The sequence below is a fragment of the Python bivittatus genome, unplaced genomic scaffold (genome assembly GCF_059951505.1).
Source record: "Python bivittatus isolate LINGU-HERP-01145 unplaced genomic scaffold, Pbiv_v1 ctg000120_np1212, whole genome shotgun sequence".
NCBI lineage: Eukaryota > Metazoa > Chordata > Lepidosauria > Squamata > Pythonidae > Python > Python bivittatus.
The window spans coordinates 4,651,255-4,666,575 of record NW_028277037.1 but is presented as its reverse complement, the minus strand read 5'-3'; the positions used below and the strand labels follow the sequence as shown (position 1 = coordinate 4,666,575).

Below are 15,321 nucleotides of genomic sequence, written 5' to 3'. Positions count from 1 at the left end.
ATGCCAGGTATTCAAATTGTCTAGAATGTATGTCTAAAGTTCAGATAAAGATATTTGTTGGCTAAATATGCACTATACTGTTTGAATGAACTACTATGCTAAAAACATCTACCAATAAAAGCATAATAGTAGGCCATATTTTAAAATTAGAATTAAATAATGGTGGAATATAACTCTGATTCTCCCCAGCAAGCATAATCAAATCAGTGGTAAACTCTTAAGAGCTGTAACAAAACCTGTAGGAACAACTTGGGAAAAACATTCTAAATAACACATGCAAATTTAATCCTAAACTGTACTACCAACAAGTGTTATTCCAAGCATATTCTAGAATTTAACCCCCCCCCTTCCATTTTTAATTTTATGTACATTCCTGGAATAAGTAGGCCAATGGAAATAATTTAAGCTTAACTTATTAGGCTTAATTGTAACTAAAAGGTCTATAAATGACTAATGGAAGCATACCTTTTCAGCTGGGCTCCCTGAAGGCTAGAATCTTTTCTTACAAAAATGCATCTGACCATTTTCAAAACAGTTTAGCTTATCAGGACAAATTTACCAGTTCTTCCATGCGGTTATGTCAGAACCACCTCTCATTTGCAGATAGCTGGCCCTGACATACGAAAACAGAGGCTCCTAGTATGTTTTTGAAAAATTACTCATTACAATCTGAGGTTAAGATTTACTTTTAAGATACTTATATTCAGCCTTAATTCCCAAGAATCCTACGCGTATGGAAAGCAAATTATTTATCCTGTTTCTTCTTTCAGCTGGCAGATGCTCAACTCCTTTGTACACCATTCTGGAAAATGTTTCATTGGCTAGGATATAAAAGGGAGAAGGGCATGAAACCCATCGTGTGCATGGAACACTGCTGAACCTCAATGTTTTAGGTATCAACATGAAGCATTTTACATTATGTAAGTGGATTAACTTTTATCTCCAAAAATATTCTAAAAAACTCTCAAGCATTTTATAAGTGTTTTTTAATTCACAGGGTATCTCACAAGAAAACACATATGACCCTAAAGTTATTTACATACAAGTTCATGAGTATCTTGATTTACTGAAAGTTAAAAAGGTCTTGCCTGTTTATGCTAACTGAAAACATGATGTGGAATCTGTTAATTTTATAGGGACCTAAACAGATTTTTTGTAATTTTACTACAGTAGCTCTCATCAGTTACTGGTTGTAAAAGAATAAATTTCAGAAGCATACTCAAGTGTGCAAAATTTCCCTCAACTGTTATTGCTTACCAACTGATTTTTAACATCTTTTGTTAGTTCTGTAAGTTCTAAGAGCTAAAAATACTAATACTCACTGACAACAAATACCAGCAAATTTCTCACCAGCCCCGTCATCTTCCCAGATGAAGTTATCTTTTTAAAAAGGTGCTGTTATTTAATGTTCTTGTGGGATTAATTCTATTTAAAAATGAAGTTCCTGTCCATATGAAAGAGAGTTTCAAGTGTTACCCTAGTAATGCTGTACAACTTAACTCTTGTAAAAACAACCCTCTCTAATTTAGGATAGCAATGGATTAAGAACATCAGCAATATAGTGAGCATGCCTTGAAGCAGATCCATTACTATATATGACTGTGCTTTGAATGACTTGATATTTTCCTCCACCAATCGCTGAGTATTATGTATTATATGTGGTGTAAAACTCAATTGGATTTAGGATATATTAATTTCTCAATGCCCATTAGGAAACCGCTGCTTTGATAAGGGAGGCCTGATACTTTTTGTTATGACAGACCATCTTCGTAAGATCTTCAGTTTTTTCTCAGACTCAAATCACTGTTTGTTACTAGTGCTGACAGAGATGTACTTTCTGATGCATCTTCTTTGAGATTCAGGAACGATTCTCTGGTTATCTGCAGTATTTCTCTCAGTCCTTTGTTTTCCTGCTGTAAGCAACGAAACAATGCTTTTAAAATGACATGGCAAAGAATAAAACAAATGATTAAAGGAAAGTTGCTTCAAACATCTAAAAAGAAATCTATAAATCAGAGAAAATGATGTCTTACTATTCTCTCCAGAGACCTTCTACCTTTGCCCATCACTACAGAGACAGAGATTCTTTGTCTTTCAATATACCATAGCCAAATGCATCATTCAATAGAAAGGAATCCAATACACTACACAGCTAAAAATGTTTCAGCCACTCATACGGTTGGTGACGACTTAAACCAGTCTTGTAAATAACCAATTGTCAGTTCAAAATTAATCCTCAGATGTAAAACTTGTGAAAAATAAATAAAAACATCTGAGCACATATAAAATTTTAATCACCCCCCGCCCCAGCTTATATCTGAATAGCATTTTAGTATAAGCAGTTAATACTGCAACACTTTCAAGAAGAGAAACCATTGCTGAAAGACAGTGTCACAGATTATTGGGCAAAAATGAGTTAAATACATTATTTGATATTTTTTCAGTCACCAAGACATTTCAAAAATAATGGGAAATCATCCTTTGCTGCTATGTGTGGGTGATCCACTCCCAACTCAACTTCACGAACAGCTGTGACAAGGAACCATGGAACAGTTACTTCTACATTTAAAACTATAATGAGTCCCTTTGCATCTGAGCCCAGATAACAGAGTTCATTGGATCTGGAGATGGAATTTGATTCCAACTCATTCTAAGAAATCATTACAGTTGTTTTTTTAAAAAGAAGCTACCAAAGTATGTTTAGGATGTAATGGAGAACTATGGCTAATTTTCTAATGGAAGCTTCAGTTCTCCTTGTAACTGGATGAAGACATGCCCATTAACCTATTTCCCAGAATATTAATATTAGCAGTAAACAACTACCTTATGTATTGGCTAACACAGCTATCAAAAGCGTAGAAAGGTATATAAAGATGGGTAGGTCCTTTTGATATGATACTGCATATTACTATCACTTTTAAAGGTTTAAGTAGCATTTTTGATGGTATTTGTCTAATCTCAGTAACATTCCACCACAGATATTTATCATCTGTTTCAATTCTGATTTCCATCAATAAGCCAGTGGCAGGATCAATTATGAGTAAAAATGTTTTGTTCATCATAGTATGCATGTGTATAATATCACACCTGTAAGCAAATATAAATACCCCGAATACCAAATGTGCACAATTCACACATAAACCTTCTTGGCCAAGTAAAGCACAGCTAGTAGAAGAGATGAATACATTTCAACCAGTTATAGTTGGATCAAGCATAATTAAATTATAATGAACTGGACAATGTCCCTGTAAGTTGTTAGTTTCCAGGCTGGGTTCAACAGATCTTGTGCTAATGGCCTTTTTAGTGTCTGAAATGTGGATTTCTGGAAACATTCTTGGGAAGCTTCTGTGTGGCTGCTGCAGCTTAATATGAATATGCTGGGCAACCTCACGGTACTTAATCTTTCAGCTTAATGGGTCTCATGGTTTCCTAAACTGCTCTATCAAATTCTTAACCCTAGTTGGGTACATTGGAAATATAAAAAATTATGGATTAATTACCAGTTATACTGGCAAAACACTATGTAGAAAATAGAACCGAATATTATCAAATAATCAGTTGCCAATCAGCTATTAACTATGAAAGAAGAGTTAGGTATTTGCAACAGAGAAATATAGCAAAAATGCTTTATATTGTCTATAGGTAGGCCAGGTCAGGAAACAGACACTGCAAGGATTAGAGGAACGTTTTATTGTTGAAGGGTATAATAACAGAATCTTGAAAGCCTGCCAATTTCAAGGTGACGTTGTTTCTCTTTCCTTAATGGTTCCTGCATTCTTTCATCAAGGTTCTCTCTACATTCTTCCACAATCACATGCCTTGGGGTAGTGTTGACATCCCACACCTTGAAGAGTACCCAAGTACCGGTGTACTGATGCACCCAAACTGAGCATCTTTCACTAGAGTTACTCATTAGAAGCCATGAGGACACAAGCTTTTTCTCAGGAAGGTTTCAGTCTTTGAAGTATATGGAAAAGTACTAGAATTAAGACTCTGAAGAAGACATACTTTTATTTGATTTGAAAGTATGCCCTCTCTTGTTCTCACCATAAGGGACGGTGAAAACAAGAGAATTTTGTGAACTGAATGAGGCGGTGGAAAAGTGTTAGGAGATACTGTGCACAATCATTGTCCTTCTTCAGTTCCTCTGGAATTCAAACCTAGTCTTGACAGAAACTGAACAGAAGTTATAAAGAAGACCATTTCTTCTGCCCACTCTGAGCAAAAAAAAAAAAATTGAGTCTGAAGAAACGTTCAATTAAGGCAGGATTTAAAAAAAAAACCTTAAAAAAAATAGAAAGCTGCTGTCCAATACACATTGGAAAGTAATTCAGCTATGTTTATGATTAATTTATAAAACAACACTTCCAGATTACCCAGTACAATTTATCTTCAGCTAGATGATGTCATTTAAAATATGTTCAAATTTTAGCCTTACATATTAACAATTAGTACTTTAACATTCTTATCTTATTTATTCTTTGAATTCACCCATTTAAAACAGGTTAAAAACAATGTATTCATTTGCCCATAGAGTTTAAAACCTACCTCAAGCTGAAAAATGCGTTCTTGTTCTTTGCAACCCTGCTGCTCATCAATTTCAATGGCTTTTCGCATTACTGCTGCCATTTCTGTGATTTGGTCCACATGCACTTGTAGTTCCTAAATCAAGAGCAAAGTAACATTAACAAACAGTAATACTTTAGTTTTAAAATACTTCCTGAGTGTTAAACATATAACCAATCAATAAGCAAAAACTAGTTTCAATTTTGGTGATTTAAGTCCACAATAAGAAGAGCTGCTTAATAGTTTTCAAGTCATTACATTACTTCTTGGAATTCTAATGTTAGTTATGGTGACAGACCAAAATTCTCTATAAAATATCCAGCCGCAAAATATATAATAAAGCTAAAATATTAAAAGAGAAAATGCACAGCTAATTGCATTTCTTACAGCAGTGTTTCCCAATATGGCCAACTTTGAGATGTGTGGATTTCAGTTCCCAGAATTCTTAGCAATGGCCATGCTGGCTGGGGAATTCTGGGAGCTGATGTCCATACATCTGAAGGTTTTACAGAAATCATGGTTGAATAACATTTTGTTGCTGTGAGCCACCCAGAGGTGAGATGAGCAGCTATATAAATCAAATCAAATCAATAAACATTTTGCTACCCTTTTTGAGATTTCTAAGCATTTATTGGCTAATAGGAAAACCACATCCATTTCTATATAATAGCTAGAGTGATCTACCAGGAGGGATGATGTTACTTCAGAGTGCCATGTATGGTACAATGAACAGCTCCACAAAGCATATGATATTGATTCAACTACAGCCTCGCAAAGGGCCAGATTTGATTTTGGAAGGCAATTATTTCTTGCAGTTACATTTTTAAAAATTTCAATATTAACTATTCCATTATAAACTATTAACTAACAATATTAGTTATATGCATTATCTACCCCCCCAAATATGTAAACATATCTTCCTGACCTCCATAATTACAGAGTTTCATAACATTCTTATGTACAATGCTTTGATGTCATCCATAATATGCATATGCACCTACTTGAAGGAATTATATTCTGCTTTGGGGTAATTAATTCACTCCTCAAAAAAGATTGGAAGATACTTTTAAAGCAAACATTCAAAAAGCATCTGGAAGCTTTGGATAACTTGAGTAAATAACTATTCAGGTTTATAGTAACTTCTTGGAATATCAGCATTCTTTGCGTACCGAGGTTATTTTTAATACTTTTGTAAGAACTAAATTTACTTTTGGATGGAAAAGCTAGGGCACTGCAGAGATAAAGATGTTGGATTACATTCAGAAACTCAGGATGAAGTTCCCACCTAACCATGGAACTCCCTGAGTGATTTTGGGTAAAACAGAAAATGGTGTTAGGTTAGACAAGTAAATTATCCCCTTCCCAAACAGATTTTCCCAGGGGAATAAACTATTAGTTCTGTCGTAAAACATTTAGACGCAAAGGAATGTTATTCAGACACAAGGGGATAATATAATGCGGTGGGAAACAAAGAGACCAGATAACACATAGAGAAGAATAACATCTTGACATATTCTTAGATCACTTTGTTCAACTCAAGAAAGCCATTGTATTTGCTCTATTGCCTTACTATCTTGACTACATTAATGCACACATGCTATAATCCAATCAATTAAATGTTACACTGATTAAATGTATATTGTAGTTTACATAACTCAATATAGAGAGTTGCATTTCTTCACATTAGGCTTGTTCCTTTGCCTCTGTTACTGTAATGAACTTTGTGCTTCGCTGGAATTGTGTACTGGTCTCTAGTTCTAAACTGACTCCTAAAAATTCTTTTACCTTTCAGACTTTTTTTTTTTTTTTTTTTGCAGGGGCAGGGGAGAAATCCCATGTGCGCTGGTTTGAATTTCCAGAAGGAATGAAAAGATTATGATAAATAATAATAGAAGAATGTGAGTATCTTTAGGAAGCAAACGTAGCTTTCCAAATTGCAATGGAATTTGCGATAAATTTAACCCCTTCTGAAAATGTTTCTGCCTTTCCCTTTTGATTTTTAATAAAAGGTGCAATATTTATTTGAATACATGCTGCTTCAATTCAGCAGGACTCTGAACAGCAATCAAGAAACCAAACTGTTTTCACCAAACCTTTAATATTCAACTAAGCAAGAGATTATTTCTTTCACTAAAAGAAATGGAAAGTTTGGGCAGTTAAATTGAAGCAATAAATAGGAACTCACTTGGGTTCCTTCCTTGGATGTCTTTAGCTCATTGTAATGATATCAAATGACAGAAACACAATTCTAGAACCCAGGCTGGGAATAAGAGATAGCAAAGAAAAAAAAATTAAGTTAACAATTAAGTATCTCTTCTCCTATACCTCATTCTATGCAAATCTTCCTTCTCTCATTGCTGTTTTGCAGGTCATGTGTTGTTTATTACCAACTTAAGGTAGCAAATAAAATCTGAAGTATCCAAAATAAAGCATAGTATTAGAAGACATTTACAAAAATATTAAAGGCATACTACCTTGGAGTGCTGCTCCTTTAACTTCATTATTATACCTGGATCATCTTTTTTGCTGGCCATGAGCAATCTGAACATCTGCTCTCTATATTTGCTCATTATTAGCTCCAAGGCACACTGATGTTCTTCAAGAGATGTACGGAGTTCTGTCAAAATACATAACAAATTTAATGTACACGAGTAATACTACGTAACTACAAAAATAGAATCAAGTAGACTCACGAAGGAAGAATTTCTGTCTATGCAGATAATTCAAATACTGTGAGATATCCGAAATTTCCAGTCTTTTCCTTTACATGGATTACTACTACATCATCAAACACTCTTATATGTCATTTGCAACATAGTCTATGGCTGATGGAAGTAAAAAGGGTCACGGAAAGTGTAGCTATTTCTAACAATTAGAACAGTGTTTGTTCACAATAACATCTGCAGAAATGCTATTTAAATTTATAAAATGCTATGTTACAAAAATATTTGTAAAGTAAATTACACTGCAACTACTAATGCAATGTCGAGGTGTTCAGTATTCAGATCTAAGTCCTAAGTACTCAGGCAAAGATGCTTGCTATTTCTGTAATGCCTCCTGAACTCAAAATGAGAATTTTCTTGATCCTGTGAAGCTACTGGGTGGGCTCAGGAAAAGCGTCAACAGCAACAATAATACTTCACCTGCTTTGGCTCCAAATGCTGCATGCTTCCAATGCCACATCAAGCATGATACATTAAAATGTATACTGAATTAATTATTACATTATCTCTCCCCTCCCAACACACACACACACCATGGGCCACTAAAGCACCTGATGCTTCAGATATTTTACTGGCTTATGTACACATCAGAGAAGGGAAGATGTAATAAGTGCTTGGCTATGCTAATAAAGCATGCTGAATTTTAATAAGAAACCTTGGGACTACTTTAATAGTAAAATAGTAATAGTAAAAAGTACTGTTCTTAAACTGAATGCTTATTCACCTTTATTTTCTTGTTGCAGTTCTCTGATCTGTCTATTTTCCTGCTGGATACCTAAGACCAGGGAAGAGCGAGGCCTATGTCTTGCTACTTCATTAAGTTCTTGAATTTCTTCCTGGTACTGAAAGTAAATAAGACATTTTATAAAAAAGAGAGAAAAGCGAGACATTATTAGATATCTGGTATTAAAAGCAAAGCTGAATATCAATATCAAAACCAGACATTTTGATACAGTAATAATTAGTACTATGAACCCATAAAAACTTTGCCTTTATATTTCTCAAATGTGAATTTAAAAACTGAACACTTTGAACTAAACCATGAAAAACAGACTATTTTAAAATTTTCATTTAAATAAGATTCTATTTCAATAAAATTGAACTTATTAAAATGTCTGCTGTATGAGGTTGCCTGTAAAACCGCAAAAGTGCAACATTAACACACTGCAATAAGCCATATTGTCATTTACTTGGTTTTGACTTATCACATTACATTGTATTTAATAAACCATGATTAGGCAAAGCAAGATTAGCAAAATGTGTAAACCTGGTCATTTTCTGCATGATGCAGTTGCATTAACTATTCAGGAGTGCAACAATCCAAACTCTCAAGATGGTACAAGCAGATAATACAAACAAACTGAGAATGTTAACTGAATCATTATTTTATGTATCAAGCATTAATTGTATCAGATTTATGATAGTAAATAAATGAACTGAATTAAGTATCTTATTAGTGCAAATGAATATACCCTCCCAAATTTGTATGCTTGCTGTAAATATTAAAAATGTTGCAGTATTTTAAAAAAGATCAAATTTACCACTGCACAAGTAAATATTGTAATATTGCATGAAAATACAATGCAAAAGAAGCAGTCGATGATTTAACATTTAAAGAGAGAAATAAATTAAATATACCCAAACACAGCAAATATGGTATAGAGTACTCTCAAAAGTGTGAATTCTGGAAATTAAATAATAAAATAAATTTAAAAAGTGCAGAACTGAATGTTTTGCACTTTTAGTCTCTGCAAATTTCAAAATACCGTAATGAAGCAGTCAGTTTCTGAATAACAATTATTAAGAAAGAACAGTAACCTGTTTCATTGCTTCCACTCGTTTGTTGAGATCTGTAGTTTGTTCAATGAGAGCTTCCGCTGCACTGTCATGCTCTCTTAGTCGCTCCACTAATGCTTTTGCATCAGCTAGGGCCTTCTCAATTGTGCAACTCATTTCTAAAAATTAAAATAAGGTAATGTTACATAATACCAGCTACAGTTCCACTTAGTTTGTCAGAAACAGCATAAGTTGGCTGGCATCCTGAACATGCAGACTGATTTAAGTATGAAAATATGTAAGTCCTCTTCCTTTTGAAAATGTCACCGAGGGTTAATTTGATCCTTTATTATTCTACATCAAGTATCCCAATGCAATACAGAAGCAAGATTAAGTGACTTCAAGTTAAGTATGCACAGGATTGGCTTAATTTATATCACTTGTAAATCACACCTTGGAAGTGCTACTGCCCTGCTTCCAAGCTGGGATGTCTTATATTTTGATTACGGTATGAACTGTCATCCTGCATATTCTGAAACTTATCATATTTGAAGACCTCTTAATTTTTGAAACAACAACTTATATGTATGTAAGGCCCCCTTGTGACCCTGATACATTGAATGAGGCATCTGCATTGACAGAGTACAAAGCAGTAACAATATAAAGAGCCTTTTGCACCCTCAAGGTATTTGATGTATAATGCTAATAATCTCCAGCCAGCATAAGAACTAGGGGAAACTTCATTTCAATAAATTCTAGTTTCACAGAAGGCATGCATAGCTTGTAGTCATTCTACCCTTGCTAAATGCTGACAGTGGAAAAATATGCAAGAAATTCAGGTCACCCCTTCCTGTTGAAAGGTATTATTTGTCACAAAGCAACTGTGGGAACAAGAATATACTCTACAAATTACCCTATTTAATACTTCCTCTCTGACACATTTGTTATATGGTTTTCACAACATAAAGGACATCACAAATGAGTCTTTAAATAAAGCTCTTGAATTTAAACATAATGTAACTCTTTTTGTAAAGTTTTGTTTTTAGATGTGTATTGATTTTGGGGGTTACTTCATTTAGAAATTGATTGTAACTAATATTAACACTTTTCACTGATCATTGATCACTTTCCCACTAAATTAGGGAAACCTAAAATCAAATCTATTTGGTGGCCTTTACCTGTCAGTATTACTCAGCATACTTTACAGTATTTGTGAATCAGGTGAGACAGAGAATCAACCAAACTGTCCTGACCCCCATAGAGAAATCAAAACCATTACTGATTGCATTCAAATTAAAATGGGAAGCTGAGAAGCTGACACTAAGGCACTAATCTACAATACATACACAAAGTGTAGGCTATATTATATCAGTAATTGCAGATTTCAAATGATTTTGACTAAGAATCAGGGACAACACTAAGCAACAAAGAGAAATCAAAGCCATTACTGATTGCATTCAAATTAAAATGGGAAGCTGAGAAGCTGACACTAAGGCACTAATCTACAATACATACACAAAGTGTAGGCTATATTATATCAGTAATTGCAGATTTCAAATGATTTTGACTAAGAATCAGGGACAACACACCTACAAAGGTCTATCATTACCAATTTCCTATTTGTGGAAAGCAGAATACTGAAATAAATCATTCTTCCAATCAAGTATTTTAAAGCTTGAAGTTGACCAGTGGCATGCTTTAAGGCCCTCCAGCCGCCACCTCTGGAATACTAATGAATCTGCAACACCAGAAAACCACGTGTCACACACCTACAATTTCAGCATTCACTGAAATGTTTAGACTCTGAGCTGCCAGAGAAGCAAGAAGTTCAACTGATGTTGATCTGGAGTGGTGTTAGTCACTAACTCTCAGACCAGCCTGCTTCATAGAGTTGTTGTAACCCAGCGTTTCTCAACCTTGGCGGCTTGAAGGTGTGTGGACTTCAGCTCTCAGAATTCCCCAGCCAGCCATGCTGGCTGGGGAATTCTGGGAGCTGAAGTCCACACACCTTCAAGCCGCCAAGGTTGAGAAACACTGTTTAACCGATTAGAAATAGGAGGGAGCCCTAGGTACACCACCCTGAGCTCAAGGAGGTGTATAAATCAAATGAATAAATATCCTCATAGGCTAAAATAGGACGTGTGGATTCAGGGAAGCAGGCGGTGCGACGCAAGTGTGTGGCAAGAGCGCAGGGGGTCGAGCTTCCCGCATGCCGCCTTCGTGACTCCCGCGGCCCACCTCCTGCGGTGCCCGGGTTTGCTCTCTCAGACCCGTGCAGGAGCTTGGCCGGGACGGAGGGGCTCCCCCAGGCAGGGCCGTCCCACTCCAGGATCCCGAGCAGCGAGGCGCCTGCGGACATGGTTCGCCTTCCCGCGCGCGGAGGAGGAGGAGCGAACCCGACCCGGGGCTCAGGAGCCGTTTAACGGCCCTCCGAACCGTCGCCCCCGCGCGCCCCAGCGCCCCCACCGCGCCAGCCAATCAGAGCGCAGCGATGCCTCTCCCTCCCCCCTCCCGCCCGCATCCACCTCAAAGACGCACGCACGCCCGCGCGCGCGCGCACTCACCGATGGTTCCGATTCATTCCTCCCCCGGCAGGGCGCAGCGCAAGCGGGGATGTGGAGGGACGCCGGCGACCCCGCTTCGCCGTCCGCCTACCGCGTCGCACCCTTACACAGCGGCAGCTCGAAGGACAAGAGAAAGCGGCACCGGGTGGCCGGGCGACCCCATGGAGCAGCGGTGAGGTAGGTACGCGCAAGAGCGCCGCTAAGAAGCCGCTCGCCGCTGCTGGAGAGACGATGCAGGCGAAGCGGGCTATCGCGAGATTTGGCATCTTCTCCCCCGACCTACGCTGTGAAGTATCGCGAGGCGAGTTTTCTATCGCCGCTCCCTCCGGGAGGAAAGGCAGAACCCTTTGCGTCTAAGTATCGCGAGATTTCCTAGTCCACTTTAGCGTCTCGAAGGGAGGCGGGGAATTCCCCAGCCAATGCGGTTTTCCACCCAAAGTATCGCGAGATGTCAGTTTCTCCCCGCCCCCAGTGATTTGCCCGAGAGCGGAAGAGGCGTAGAGCCTCGCCTGCGGGTTGAGCAGGGGCGTCCTTCTCCATTGGAGTGGAAGAGAGGCTTTCTGAAATTCAGAGTGGCTGCTCTGAAGCAACATACGGTGTGTGCGCGTGTGTGTGTCGTTTTGGGTTGAAAATACTGGCGGGGGCTCTTTAATCCGTTAAAGGTCCCTGGGCAAGCTTTCCACGTGCAAAGGGGACCAGATCCTGGGGGGAAAGTAGCAATAGCTCCCCCCCCCGCACAATTTCTTGCGCCCTGTAGGGTAGTCCTTCTCAGCCTTCCCTGTATTTTATTGCGTGCTTTAATTAACGCGTGTATTTTGTTGCGCGCTTCATCCTTCCCAAACTTTTAACGTGTGATTTCGCCGTGTCGTAAGCTTAAAGTGCGGCATGCCTTGAAGACATACCCCGAAACACCTTTCTCATACCCCTGTGCAGCAAGCAGAGATTCTACAGGGAGAGGAGGATCAGCTTTTTCCAAAAGGAAAAGGGGAATGCGGGGCATCTGCCAAAGATCGTGCAATTGCCCGCTCGGTCGTCTTAGTAAGCATCTTGCTCTGCGACTCCAGAAAGGGAGAAGAAGCCCTCTGCAGTTGCAGATTGTCTCTCGAACTAAGGCTTAGCGGTGTTGGTAACAAGCCACGAAGCCAAAATAATCATATGTGCATCATGTTGTCATGAAAATGACTTGCCTAAGTCATGTTTGAGGGTTGGTGTCACAATGCTTGTGTCATCACCCCTCCGCCACCCTCTGCAGATGCTCATGGTCTGAACTAACTTTGAGTTTTTGCTTTCTGAGCTATTGGCTGAGTTCAGGCAATATGCTAAGTTATTATTTACTCAACCCTGGATATAAAATGCATCATGCTTGAATTCCTTCAGCACATATTCCCATGAACAGTGGTTTGCAGGGCACACAATAGTCATATTTTGTTTAGAATATTGTGTGGGACAACATATAACCTGTAAGCTTTGAAGAGTGTGAAGATGGAACACCAGGATGTGTCTATGGCACTATTTTGGTTAAGGTTTTAAAAAAAGATCATATCTCACATTCTAGGAGTTGAAAATGACTTGATGGCACATAATAAATCACTCTATAGCATGTAGAAATATAAGTGGCTTAGAGTTTCCTTGCATCCTACAGCTTGTAAATCAACAGGGACAAAGTTTTAGGCTGCAACCCTATGCCTGCTTTTAGAGGTATAAGTGTAGCATGTTGGCTAGTGGTTAAACAGATTTGTGCCCTCCACCATTTTAACCTTTGTTGCACACAGCTCTAAACAGAGTGTTAGGAAGTTGACTGAACCCAAAATATATGTAATTTGTGTTGTATAAAAATTGGAAACGATGGTTATTCGCTACTCTCTAACCAGGCTTTGTGGTTTAGCACGTAATGCAAAACAACCCTTTCCTAAATCGGGGGAGGGGGGCTTCAGACAGTCACTCATGCCCTAGTCACTTCACAGCTTGACTACTGCAATGCACTCTACGCGGGGCTGCTCTTGAAGACCACCCAGAAGCTTCAGCTGGTCCAGAATGCAGCAGTACGAGCAGTAATGGGTATGCCTCTGTATGCTCATGTAACACTTCTGCTTCATGAGCTACACTAGTTGCCAGTTTGCTTCCGGGTGGTCATTCCACCTGCCCTCTGGAATGAGGTTCTCCCCAAGATTTGAACGGCCCCCACCCTATTAGTGTTTTGAAGGGCCCTGAAGATGTGGCTTCAAGATGTGGCACCAGGCCTTTGGTGATGGCAATTGATGCTCCTTTTCTTCCTTATTCCTCTCTGGGTTTATTTTCTCTGCCATCTTTGTTTCTTTGTTTTGTGTTTCTTGTATCATTTCTTGTTTTTAAATGTTTTTAACAATTTATAAACCTCCCAGAGTTGCTGCAAGTTGGACAGCATATAAATTTAATAAATTATTATTATTATTAAATTATAACAAGCATAAAGCTCGGTGAAATGGGGTTGAGTAGACATTTAAATATATAGGATAGTTCTATTATATCTGCAAACTGTTTTGTTGCCAGTGAATAATAAAACTGATTACAGTTTACAACTTGCTGGTTGAGTTGGGGCTTAGGACCTATTCCTGGGTTTCAGGCTAATCTGATTAATGTTTTAATAAGTTTGAATTATGTTGATTAATCCTCAGATCATAATAAAGTCTTAATTGAATCTAGTTCAACCTGTCCATGTGGTTTTCTTGGCAACAATCAGGAAGCAGTTTGCCCCTGCTGCATTCCAAGATGTGTGTGTGTGTCTGTGTGTGTGTCCCAGTTTCACAATCTAGTTGCAGGAGGTTGTAGCACCTGGCTGATCTTGGCTGATCTCAGAAAAAACAAGTGGGATCAGACCTGGTTAGGACATGAATAAGATACCACCAAGAAAGTTTGTTGTCAATCCTGGGATGTAATAGAGTTTCATGTGATAGTAAATTTGGAACAAGTATTATGAGATAAATATCTGAAAACTTACCAAGTAGTTCCATATTTTCATTTTTGTGATCCATCTCTCTCTCTCTCTCCAATGCAGTCCTAGTAGTTTAGTTTTGTTTAAAACATTATTCTTTGTGTGTCTAAGAATCTGTCTTATGCAAAGGATTTTAAACGTAATTATTTGTAAATTGCAGTATCATCTTCTACATTTAATAGCCTGGTTTTTAATTTATATAGTGTTTGCCTAAATCTTTCATTTAATTTGTTGTAGAAAGAAAATGAAGCTTTTCTCGGAGTCACACAAAACAGTTTTTGTGGTAGATCACTGCCCGTATATGGCAGAATCTTGTAGACAACATGTTGAGTTTGATATGTTAATAAAGAATCGGACTCAAGGAATCATACCTCTTGCACCTATATCACGATCACTATGGACCTGTTCAGTGGAATCATCCATGGAATACTGTAGGATAATGTATGATATATTTCCTTTTAAAAAACTAGTAAGTAACAATTATCTTTTATAAATAAAATGTTTTGTAAATAAGAAGTTCTATGCTACTACACTCATACTTCATGTTAAGCCATGATTTTTGGTTACCATGATTGTTGAATATATCATCCACAATCAGGGTAAGTCAAAACCCCAGGAATCAAATAAGGTCTCAGAGTGAAACCTTGACTCTGCCTAGTAATACAATGCAAAGTATGTCCATTTTGAGGTCAGTGGAATGTACTTTTTATTAATTCAGTTG

General features: G+C 37.8%; 2 protein-coding genes across 8 annotated transcripts in view; one reads left to right on the top strand and one right to left on the bottom strand.

The window, feature by feature from the left end:
• Positions 1-969: 969 nt before the first annotated feature.
• FGFR1OP2 (FGFR1 oncogene partner 2) lies at positions 970-11,769 on the bottom strand. Of its 2 annotated transcripts, none has more exons than XM_088134873.1 (6): positions 11,630-11,769; positions 9,108-9,244; positions 8,014-8,131; positions 7,041-7,183; positions 4,549-4,662; positions 970-1,913 (listed from the first exon to the last, which is right to left on the bottom strand). In XM_088134873.1, the coding sequence occupies exons 2-6, from the start codon at positions 9,240-9,242 to the stop codon at positions 1,779-1,781; spliced, it is 645 nt and encodes a 214-aa protein (XP_087990999.1). In that variant the 5' UTR covers positions 9,243-9,244; positions 11,630-11,769; the 3' UTR covers positions 970-1,778. The 2 variants fall into 2 exon arrangements, with proteins under 2 accessions (XP_087990999.1, XP_087991000.1); XM_088134874.1 differs by having other exon boundaries at positions 970-1,910.
• Positions 11,675-15,321, top strand: part of INTS13 (integrator complex subunit 13) — a 23,639-nt gene continuing 19,992 nt past the window's right edge. For 4 of the 6 annotated variants that reach the window (XR_015795107.1, XM_088134867.1, XM_025167602.2 and 1 more), the window contains exons 1-2: positions 11,675-11,806; positions 14,838-15,069. Coding sequence is in view for 4 of the 6 variants with exons in the window: in XM_088134867.1 (XP_087990993.1) it covers positions 11,679-11,806; positions 14,838-15,069 (360 nt within the window). In the remaining 2 variants the exon portion in view is untranslated. Of the gene's footprint in view, positions 11,807-12,092; positions 12,226-14,837; positions 15,070-15,321 lie in introns of those variants that run through there. The other 2 variants (XM_088134868.1, XM_088134870.1) reach the window with 2 other exon arrangements.

Coding starts and splice junctions, on each gene's coding strand:
- FGFR1OP2 (XM_088134873.1), bottom strand. CDS start 9,242: ATGAGTTGCACAATTGAGAAGGCCCTAGCTGATGCAAAAGCATTAGTG. Junction 7,184..8,013: donor ACTGCAACAAGAAAATAAAG/GTGAATAAGCAT, acceptor GTATTTTGACAG/AACTCCGTACATCTCTTGAA. Junction 1,914..4,548: donor AACGCATTTTTCAGCTTGAG/GTAGGTTTTAAA, acceptor CGTTGCTTACAG/CAGGAAAACAAAGGACTGAG.